This window comes from Pyxicephalus adspersus, chromosome 2 (assembly GCF_032062135.1).
Source record: "Pyxicephalus adspersus chromosome 2, UCB_Pads_2.0, whole genome shotgun sequence".
Classification (NCBI taxonomy): Eukaryota; Metazoa; Chordata; class Amphibia; order Anura; family Pyxicephalidae; genus Pyxicephalus; species Pyxicephalus adspersus.
The window spans coordinates 41,754,872-41,766,911 of NC_092859.1; the positions used below are offsets into that span (position 1 = coordinate 41,754,872).

General features: G+C 38.0%; 1 protein-coding gene across 1 annotated transcript in view; it reads left to right on the top strand.

The window, feature by feature from the left end:
• The window catches only part of FLT4 (fms related receptor tyrosine kinase 4), a 137,640-nt gene that overhangs the window by 70,912 nt on the left and 54,688 nt on the right, over positions 1-12,040 (top strand). Inside the window, exon 2 of the mRNA XM_072400574.1 lies at positions 1,565-1,661. Coding sequence (XP_072256675.1) covers positions 1,565-1,661 — 97 coding nt within the window. The remainder of the gene's footprint in view (positions 1-1,564; positions 1,662-12,040) is intronic.

The window sequence follows — 12,040 nt, forward strand, 5'->3', positions numbered from 1 at the left end:
CATAGGTGTGGAGTGGTGGGGTGTGTATGCTGGTATGAATAAATAGGCAAGTAAACCAGCAAGTAGAGGAGATGGGTGGCACATAGACAGCATGTACTGTGAGGACAGGGCTTGGCAGCACTTAATGTCTGAGCTAATAAATAAGATGGACCATTGAAACTACTGGAGCTTTCATTGCTTGCTCTGAAGCTTGTAATATTGTCCAGGAGAAAAACATTATCAGTTATTAGCACAGGAACTGAGTTTCAATGCATGATCCAATAATAGGGTAATGCTGGAGTTCTGGTTTATCATGTCAAGTGGGAATTATATAGGACATGCAAATGCAGACTGCCTAGGAATGCCCACCCCTCAAGTCTGACATCAGCTTGCATTAGTGCTGAGGGTTCTTGAGTGGAGTACTGAAGCAAGGTGCTGTAATGTATTGTGAAACCTGTGTACAGTACCCAGCTAGTCCCTTTCCCAGGTATGATCTGATCACATTGCATAGAAAAACATGGAGAGCTAACGATTATGGTAAATGTTGATTGTAAAGAGGGAGAGGGAACTAAGATGGCTTTTTTTAGGTTAATATATTGCTTGCTAAATATATGTTAAAATTATATAATTATTTATAAATCCACACTTCTGCTTTAAAGTCTTGACATCCCCCAAGCATGTACCTAAAATACCATGTCTATATTCTGTAGGCATATCTTTTCCTTGCACTGACTCAAAACCTGTATTCAACATTTAGGCATGCCTGCCTTTGGACTAACTAGCTTTGACCAGTGAAAGAGTTTACAAAATGCCTCTTGAGAAACATTAGCATTAAAGGTTTCTTATAAGTGTGAACTGGTTAAAAAATGGCCAGGACAAGTAATCTATACACACAATGAATATTTACGTTTTTATGTTAAGGAAGTGTACTTTCTGGAATAAAGTTGGATATACAACAAGAATTGCTCCTTTACACTCAAAATTCAGAGACTCAATGACAGGTCCACTTTAATACAAATCTGTTGCACTAAGCTTCATTAATCTACTTTGCACCTCTGTTTTCCATCACTGGATACCACTGGCGTTGGTGTTGAAAGTTTTTCCCTGGTTCATTTAGCCAAAATCATACAAAATGACACATATTCAAAGAAGCCTGGGAAAAGAAATAAAAACAAAGCCTGGGTGCCTTGATTTGCTAGACAAGAAAATTACTCTTCTACAGAGCAATCACATGTAATGGATGGAATAATTCCCCTCCTCCATCCAACATACATACAATGTCTATTAGGCTTTCCAGCTAGAGTCATTAGCTTCAGACTACATTTATTTCAATATCCAGGGCCTGTGCCATGGTGGTTTTTTTGACATGAAACATTCCCCAGGATTGCTGCCTAAATAAGAATACAACTTTGTTTAACTTTCTTGAAGATGTTGACACAGATGGGAGTAGGCGAGCAGTTATTTTGGTGAGGACTTAGCTGGTCAATTAGCAGATATAATTTGAAATGTGAAAGCTGAATTTGAGAGTTATGTTTATTTGACTATTGACTATTTGACTTTTGTTTTTTTTTTTGCTTATTCTTAGATCTTGTGAGCGGATATTTTATGACCCCGCCTGTTCTTGACATCACAACAGATGAACTTGTGATTAACACAAATGACACATTAAATATCACCTGCAGGTAAGTCAGCATTTATGGGAAAGTAAGATTTTCCTTTAGTTCTACCAGCAAAAGAGCACCTGTGATATAACAATTTTTGGTTGGGGGGGGGGGGGGGGCAGGAAGGTAATTTACATCAGAGTTTAGTTTATTAGCTAAATAATACTTCTATTAACACTTGCCCTAAGTTTGTCGCTAAATTTTTTACCTAAAACATTTGGTAATATGTCTTTAAATGTGACACTTTCATTCATTCACAAATCAACTTGAAAAACCTCTTCTATAAAATTGGAATTAAAATGAAATGTGGCTCAAGGAAAAAAGAAGTCACTGGACATCTGCTTCCCCACCCCTTCCTGTCCATGGGAACCTGGTCAGGAAAAGTGGGACCCATGTTTACTCACCAGTGGGGGGTCAAAGTTAATTTACCAATGATACAATGTTATTGCATGACTAAGTCCTTGACAGTTCTACAAATGTAAAAACAACGCCCAGTGTTGTAATTACCTAGCTCCAGCAGAGGAATCTGTCATTATAACAGCAGGAATCACCAAAGTAACTTTGTCAATGGGCAACACCACCTGGGTACTATAAACCAGGAGAAAGGTGCAGATATTGTGAAGATTTCTTTCCAATTCGCAACTAGCCTAAGAGTCAGCAGCACTGTGAAACAAACAACAGAATTTAAGCATATGTGAATAAAATTACTATATCCTCCCCTATACGTCATTTTAATGTACTAATATTTTCCTTATATGGAAAGCCACACCATTTAAACATTTCTTTTTTGGGAACATGAGCACTTTGAAAGTTGGCCTCTCTCTTAACCTTTTCCAAATCACACAGAAAAGAAAGCATTTTGAGCATAATGGATATGTTTGATACATTTTTACTTCAACTTAACACCTGGCAAAGATTTCTAAAAGCCCCTAAAGTGATATTACTGGCAGGTCAAGTACTACTTTTACATTTATCTATAAACAAATACCTCAACATTAGATTTTGGGGATATGTGAAATCATTTAGCAAGTGCCTTACATGAAATGTGATCATCTGCTAATGTGTTGTGTCAGTTTTAGATCTTATCGCTGCAAAGAGCAGTGACGCTCTGTAACCCATTGCAATTAAATAAAAGTAATCTTTTAGCATCTGAGTGTAGTCAGAGTAATCAAAGTTCAATTGGCTACTATGGGAATATCTTATCACTGCTCTTCACACTTGCCAGTGCTGAGGTTTATTTCACAGGGCGGTCAGGAGTTTTTGCAGTTACAATAAGCAGCATTTCGCCTTCAGCTCCTCCTAGTGAATGGATGGGGGTGGCTGGGTTCCAATTCATGATTGCCCCTGCCTACTGCCAAAAAAAACCCACACCAACACTTATGAATTTTGCACAAACAGGGCATCATCCATGTAAATTTAGTATAAAGTGTATGTAAACCCCAAAACCAAAACTTTGCAACTTTATATGTGGTGTCTTCATTCTATTTTTCCTTTTTTAGGCCTTTTCTTTCTCCTATTTTTACCTGCTAACTGATTGGAAATGTCACGGGTTATTACACTCATTCCTTTACTGTATCTATCTAAGGGAGCCCTGGTTGTTACCCAAACAGTACTTCAAATGCTGCCCAATACATCGGGGGGTTGAGATAAGCAGTTTACATAGTTCCATGCACAACTGTACATACGCTTGATACTAAACAATAATTTATTCAAGAATTCTAATTCTTATGTAAAACTAATGTTCTAGACATCAAGCAAGTAAGGGTGATACGTTTATATTGGAGAAAGATAATTCAGGATTAATTTTCCAACTTGATGAGTTCCGAAATTTCAACTTTTACTTAGCGTATCCAGAGTTGCATTTCCAAAGATAACTGGGAACGCTTTCAAATTATGTATTGTATTGGTATTGTGGTATTTGTTTCATAAAAACAAATGTAAGATAAAAACAAAAACAGAAAACGTTAGTTACAAAGAAAGAAAGTAAAGAAAGGGTGAAAAAAAAGGAAATTGAGGAATGAAATTATTTCTAAACTCAAAGTCAATGAAGTCAATAAATCCAGTTGCCTGTAAATGCTCTCCAGTATTTTCACCCTGTGGAGATTAGAAGAGTCCATACTGGCACATATTGGGCCTGAAATATCAAAGCTCTCCAAGACTGCAGAAGATAGCCTGCCATGTGCGAAGCTGTGTAAACCAGCAAACCTGGAATAGATCTGGTCCAGGATTGAAAACATTTGCTAAATAATAGCAAATGATTTTAAGAAATCCCTTCCAGGTTTGCTGGAATGGATAATAGTCTATCTTTCCTGGTCTTGGAGAGCTTTAACAAATCAGGCCCATTGAACATTGAACAATAAAGGTACACCATTGTTACTATCAGATGGTTGGTCCATGGCAATGTGCAGCCATCATTGGAAAGAGTACATGTGTGCATGACTGAAAAAGGCTGGAGAAAATCTGCAGCACTGAGATGGAAGAAATAAAAGGAAAAAAGGCCTAAACCACAACACATATTTTTTATTTTGCTCAGTGCTAAAAAAAATCTAACTGTAGACTGTCACTTATTCTGGGATGTATTGCATACAGCCAGGAAGCTTAGTACTTTAAGGTGCTGCCACCCACTGCTAAAGATACTCACTTTACCGTTCCTTTCTCACTGCTTTGTTCAGTTGCCAGGAGTTAACAATGTGTAAGGTCCAAGACGCGACATTACTGGGTGTCTGAGATGCCAGTCACTAAGCACTAGAAGTGTCACGTGGAAGTGAAACATTGATATTTCGCTTACATTCCAGTAGCCAAATGGAGCAGAGGGGGAGCTGAGGGAAAATTATTATGTGCATGGGCAAAGCATATGTTCCCTTTAAACGCTTCCAACTTTTTTGTAATTAAAAAAATATGTTATCCAAAACTTTGCTTAACTTGTATGAATGAGGCAAACTGAAGCATTTTCTCCATTGTATAAAATGCTGTGTTGACATTGATTTAATCATTACTATATTAAAAGTCAACTGCTTCTGGGAAAGATCTGGATAAGTTTGTTTTTCTTTGTAACTATTTTTTTTTACTGTGGAAGCCACATGATTTAGCAGCCAAAACAGTTCTGGGTAGTTGTGCCTGCTGTAGAATTCTGCTGCATATGTCAGCCAACCTGTACTTCCAATTCTACCTATGCATTTCATAGTATATAATTTGAACTGTATGTCTAGGCAAAATTAGAACAATAATATCTAGTATATACTTAGAAATATTTTACTGGTGTTTATCATTTAAAGCGGACCTAAACTCTAACATCAGAACTAATATAAGATATCTTCTCTTACCTTCTTGTATTGGAATGCCAGTCCCCTTAGTGGGGCTGGTGGAGTCAGCTGGCATCCATGAAAAATAAAACATTCATTATATGCATGGAAGCAGCCATCTTGCGTGTGGCAAATTGCCAATTGGTTGGTGCTGATGTCATAGATACAGATCAGGTCACCATCACAAAACACAGCTCAGAGCCCCACACCCCACTGCCATATCAGACCCCTGCACAGTATCATCACCATTATCCTCATATGCAGAGCCCATTGTCACCCTAATCTTTATTGTCACCCCCAGCTGTGGAGCCCATTGTCACCTTAATCTGCGTTGTCACCTTTATCTGTGGTGTCACCCTAACTTGTGTTGTCACCTTATTCTGTGTTGTTACTCCCATCTGTGAAGCCCATTGTCACCCTAATCTGTTGCCATCCCAATTTTAAAAGCCCGTTGCCACCCTAATTTTTGTTGTCACTCCCTTCTGTAGTGACCCTGTCAACCCCTCCCCACTGCATCTGTCATTAGCAGACAGCAGTAATTCAGGACGGTGACATCACATTGGAAAAAGAGAAAAAAGCTCTACATTTATGACAATCAGGGCTCAAAACCACTCCTACTGTTCTGATTAGTCAGCAAGTTTAGTGTTTTTTTTTCTCTTTGACTGATGATGTCAATCTCCCATAAGCCTTTGCAGCCTCCTCTTCATTGCCGTGGCAATGGAGAGCCCAGCGGGAGGGGTCAGTGCAGTTTGTTACAGTATAGGAGGTTTAGAAGCTTGAAACAAAAGTAAAACACAAACAGATCAGTATAATTTAGGATTACATCATCCATAAAACCAAGCTGAAAGTGTTCGCTTTAACAAGGGCTGAAGTGTGAGAATGAAGCACTCAGGTGCCAATCAGTTCATGTTCCAACAAAGAAGGTGTTAAGAGATGGCTGGCAGAAATGCCAGGGAAATCATACATCTGTACATTATGATGCTGACATAACACATTTCCATAATTAAAGGAGTTTCCTGACTACCACTCATAGTTGCAAATTTACAAGCCAGATTTTACCTCCTGGGTGGTTCAATTCTGTCCGGATTTATGTATCTAAAAGCGGTACATTGTCTTTCATGAAAATTTGTTTTACATTGTAGACCTGTAGATCTTAGGCATAACTCACCGAAATATGTCCAATATTTAATAAATGTAAAAAATTTGATAAATAAACTTTAAATAAAAAACACAAAAATCTGTTAAAACAACAAGAGTACTGGATTTAATTCAGTTATTTTATATTGAATTTAATACAAAAAATGTTAAATCCCCGCCACATTTCCACACACACCGTCATCACCAGGAACTCCGGGGGAACGTCACCGCACTCGCAGGGGGACAGATCAGAGGAAGAGGACGTGGCCAGGGAATGGCAGGACACTCGAGGATGCCGATGGGGCCATGGAAGTCTTTTTTTTTTTAGCTACCCCAAGTGTGGCTTGGTGTACAATAAACAGCTGATAGCGGTAACCCCGAGCCACACTTGGGGTAGCTAAAATAAAAAATAAAGACTTCCATGGCCCCATCGGCGTCCTCCAGTGTCCTGCCATTCCCTGGCCGCGGGGTTACTACCCACTCGGGGTTATTGCTCAGAATGTTAAATAAGTCTGTAGAATGTTTGCAGAGGACCACAGGGGTGAAGATATTGAACCTTTAGTCTTATGTTGGTCTATACATAGTAGCTTTAAGGGCAGATTCACACTAGCACTTTTCCAAGCAGTTTCTCCACACGGTACTGCTTAGGATGAAGGTTTATATTAGAATTGATGGTTATGTTTTTAAGACTGAAACATTATTATTATTATTATTATTATTAAACAGGATTTATATAGCGCCAACATATTACGCAGCGCTGTACATTAAATAGGGATTGCACTTTTAAATGAGCAGAAAGTAGGAGCAAGCCGAATAGGACGAGGAAGACCATTCCAGAGAGTTGGAGCAGCTCTAGGGAAGTCTTGTATCCTTGCGTGTGATGAGGTTATGAGTGAGGAAGTCAGTAGTATGTCATTGGAGGAGCGGAGAGAGCGGCAGGGGGAGTATTTTTTAACCATGTCAGAGATGTAAGTGGGACAACAACTGGGGAGACGTACCATATACAATATCAGATGAGGGTTGCAGGGGAAAACAATTGCATACCACATTTTTTAATCGGAAGTCTAAACACTGTAAGCCAAACTGTAGGTTCCATGGTAAATATATATACATACATATCCCCCCTCCTATTGTGTGTTACTTCCCCCACCTCTTAGATTGTAAGCACTTTGGGGCAGGGTCCTCTCCTCCACCTGTGTCACTGTATATGTCTGTCATTTGCAACCCCTATTTATTGTACAGTGCTGCGTAATATGTTGGTGCTAAATAAATACTGTTTATTAATAATAATAATAATAATAATAGTAATTAATAATAATATCTTATTTTTAACATGTTGGTGCTATATAATAATAATATTAATAATAATAAAAAAAATAATAATTTCTTAGTTTTAAAGGGGTCATGGGGGTTTTTGTGAAAGGTATTTAGTATCTTGAAAGGTATGTAACCTAATGTTAACTGCTTGATAAAATGTTATATACCCTATGAGTAAACATGAACTTTGGGTGCTCAGGTTCTCCAAAGCAAAACCCTTGGCTCCTTAACTGCTTTCTGATCCTAGCCCCAGGACCTAATATCCAAGAGAAAAAAAAGAAAAATATTTAACTAATCACTTATGGCTGTCTGGGATCCAAGGTGGAGGGCACTGTTTTTCCAGCTCAGTAATGAATTGAATTTGAAAGCGTTCCCAGTTTTCTTTGGAAATACAACTCTGGATACGCTAAGTATTGAAAAGTTGAAATTTCGGAACTCATCAAGTTGGAAAATTAATCCTGAATTCTCTTTCTCCAATATAAACGTATCACCTTTAACTGCTTGATGTCAAGAACATTAGTTTTACATTAGAATTAGTGGCATCCAGGCTGAAAGCTTCGTGTGGACCATTTTTAAAAATAACAGCTCCACCCCAAACTGAAAAGTCAAAACTCAAAAGTAGTGGAAATCTAAACTAGTATGGTTGTCAGTGGAACAAAGATGTAGTGCTAGGAACTCTCCGACTTTGGGCCATTAGCTTCAGCCTCTGAGTTAGTTCCCACATTCTCTGATTCTCTATCCCTTTCTACTCCAACCTTTTCAGTTAGGATGACCCCAATGGTTTCGTACATGCAGCTTACCTTAGAAACTACAAGCACTGCCCACGAGTGACCCTGTTCAAAGCTATTTGGGGCCCTATGAGCAGCAAGTTTTCACCTGTAAGGACACATGGTGGGATCCTGGCAGTCCCTCAGTCCCTGCAGGATCTCCTGGAGGCAGAATATAGCATTGGCTGCACTGTTGCGGAGAGAGTAGTGCTGGATGAAGTAACTCTGAACATCATCTTCTGGTTGACAATTTGGAAAGAGGACTACTTCCATCCACCATAGTAAGTAAGCTACCATTAGGGTCGTAACCATGACAACCAATGGTTACTGCGTTTTTATGTAACGTAAGGTTACGCTCTCCTTGGAACAGGGGTCCCCAACTCCCGACCCTCTAACAGTTGGACTGCGGCTCTGGCCGGTGCATCCTCCAGGAGAAGGACCCCGCTTGGGGGGGCACACCGGCCAGAGCCACGAACCATGTTTCCCGTAAGGATTGCAGGCGGAGGGCAGTGGGTGGATTGTGTCCCTGGACACAACCCACTCACTCTCCCATCGCTCAGAGAGTGGGCGGGTTCTGGCATCATGGCATCTGGGGGGAAGTTTCTTCCCCTTTAGGTGACACACGGCTCCCCGCGCATGTGCCATCTGGAGTCTGTGCATTTAGTGTTCTAAAAGGTCGGGGACCACTGCCTTAGAAGATTCCAGGTATGCTCATACTGTTGTGTCGTCGGAACAGCAAAAAATGGGACAAGGATTCCAACTCTTACCTACTCTATCCAAAACTTTTTGAACACACTTTAATTCTTTTTTTTCATACACAAATATTTTTTGCTTCTGAGGAGTTATTCTAGCTAATCTAAAGCATACTTGCAGAGAAAGTTACAAACCAGATTTTAAGTTTTAAATCCAATAAAATTTTATAACATTGGAAGCCATCCATCATGAAAAAGCTAGCCCAGCTCCATATACATAAAATTAAGGAAATTTACCCTGGGAATTTAGAATAGCCATCTGTATCACTAACTACTGTGCTATGGAACTGTTATGCATAGCAAGACATAATAAAAAAAAGAAAAAGCTTTGATTTCACACAAAGACACAGTAGATGTATGGAAGTTCTGGGCCTGTCCAGCAACAGTTGAAAGGTGTATGGTTAATGAAGATTTTGATGAAAATTTACTCTAACCAAGAAAACCAACAATGCAATATGTAGAGCAAAACTATATACATAAAGAATGGCCTTACTTGGGAGTGGTTCTCTTTCATCCCTGAAGTAAGATTTCTGATGTACATGCACCAAAACAAAAAGAAACAAAGCATCTATCCAGCCAGGAAATGATACCTTAAAAGTTAGATAAATTTACACCTCACATAAAGCATCGTTTTTGGTTGTCATGAGCGTATCAAAAAGTTTGAAGGTATCATGATGTAGCATACACTTGAATATTATCGGCTTGTGAGAACAGTTATGTATCATTGTCTTGGCTGTGCTGTGTCTAGTAACATTTAGAATTTCTTCTTTCCATTTTGGGTGAGATATACCAGGATTTTAATACTTTGCTGAGTCTTAACAGCCCCTGATCTCAGCAGATGTAAAGGAGTCTTTAAATAGCCCACCAGAAATAGATGACTATGAAAGGCCAAAATCATAGCGGTAACGTAAAAAAAAACTTCACTAAAAGCAATCTGTAGCCTGCTATTGCTGACAACCTTCTAAAAAAATGCTAGTTGTCTGACTATCATAATATTCCAAAGACAACAATTTTGTTATCATCTGAGAAGGAACTGAACCTGTTCATGTCAACATGATATGGAATTGCCTACAAATGGCTCTTTCTTAAGACACAGAAAACATAAAGAAGCACCAAGTTTGTATAAAAAGCATACAGCAGAAACAGAAAACATTCATTTTTGACTAAAAAAACTTCAAATGCCAAATGAGAACATATGGAACTATTTTGTGCTCCACGATAATACCCTGGAGCTGCTCATTATGGAAGTCAAGTGCTACCACCGTATAATTTCACATTAAAAATACAATGAAAAACAATGACACAACAAAACAAAACGCTGTAAATGCATTTTTTTCATTTGTGTATAGAATATTCATTAAGGGTTTTTGGATGACAAAACTAAACCACAAGTTGAGAGTTCCAGTAGGCGGAAACTTTGGCAGTCATTGCAAGGCAAAGTGACAGAAATTATGGGGCACTTTTGCTTTGTGTATTTATGCTTGTATTTACTGAATTAAATGTATTGTTATACAGCACAAATCATTTGAAGGGGGAGATGTGTTAAATTAATTACCACTATAATTCTTGATCTCTGCATGCATTACTGGTACTTCTCTCTTGTATAAAAGTGACCCTCAGAAGATGGAAACCTATATTTAAAGTGTATTTAAGCCAAGACCAAAAATAAGGTTTAGCATATCAGTCCTTAGGTCCTGATCATTTCCGGTGACAGTAGAACAAAGAAATGTTGTACAGAGAGCGCTGTTCAGTTCTTTGGAGAGTGGAGAAGGAGCAGAAAGCACCCCGTCTTGTTCTCCTCTTTGAAAAAAGACATGCCCACTCGTAAATTTAGTGATCTGCCATGGACAGCTGTACACAATAAAATTTTCCCCCAAAAAATGATCATGAGTGTTTATTTTGCATCTGTACATGGGTTATGAGATGGTCGTTGTTTCTGTGCAGAACCAAATAAGATCTTCATTTTTCATTTGTCAAAATACAAAATAAATAAAATTTATTTTTAAAAAAAAGGACCAATAGTTCCACTCCCAAGCACGTACTTAAAGATGCTGTATTGCCAGGACAAACACATATTTGGCATCACTAATAATTACCATTAATTATAAATAACTCTACATTTGTAAGCTATAAAAGTTTTCACAGTGTGGACAATATTCAGTACATTATTGGAACCATAAAGTTTTAACGCTTGACATATTTGGTATCTATTTACTTGTCTTTTACCCCTTGCAAAAAAAAAAAAAGTGAATTATATTGTGAGTGTTTGCATTAGTTTTTGTGTATTTGTTTCTGTAAAAATATAGGTTTAAAATACAGTTATGCAAATACCATGTGACCAAAACTTGCAACTACCATCTAAGATTTTTGTTGGGGTTTTAAATAATTTTAATGGCTAAAATCCCAGTTTTAACACGTGTGTTAAAACAGGAAACCTTTTTTCATGTTTTCTGGAGGAAGGGGGATGTAAAGTAAGGAGGGGTAAAGGAGGTTCAAACATCCCTTCATTCACCTCTGTAGCTATAGGCATTATAGAGAAATTACTCTTTAAATTTCCAACAGAGGCATTGAAATGTAAAATCTTTTTTATTACCTACTATTGCACCATAATCTTGGAATCGTGTTAGTATTCTTTAAAAATATCTATGTGCTGCAGAATTTAAGGTGGAACTAAATTTAAACTTGTTTTAATGTAGATATAGTACTAGGGTTAAAAAGCATTGTATGTATTTTATTACTTTCCCTATCCTGTAAGGTAAAATCACTCTTTCTAATTTTAATCAGCCTTTTCTATAAAGAATATATATATAACTATATAATATATATATAGTTTTAAAGCTCCTTTTACTGCTTGCTATTTATATGTTAATGCTTTAATGTCTTTATTTTTGGGTACAAGGTGCACTGTAAGAGCAATTCGGCTGCCTACAGTCAGACAGACACAGATCTATAGACTCTAAGGCCAATCTGGAAAGACATTTTTAACATTCTTGTATGTTTTTAGAATATGGCACAAAATGTAAGAACTGCAAGAAATATACACACCCAAACATGCTCCACGTGTTCCTTCAAAGACTTAGGAGTGGGACACTAAATCCTACAAGAAAAAAGTTCTCTTGCTTAGG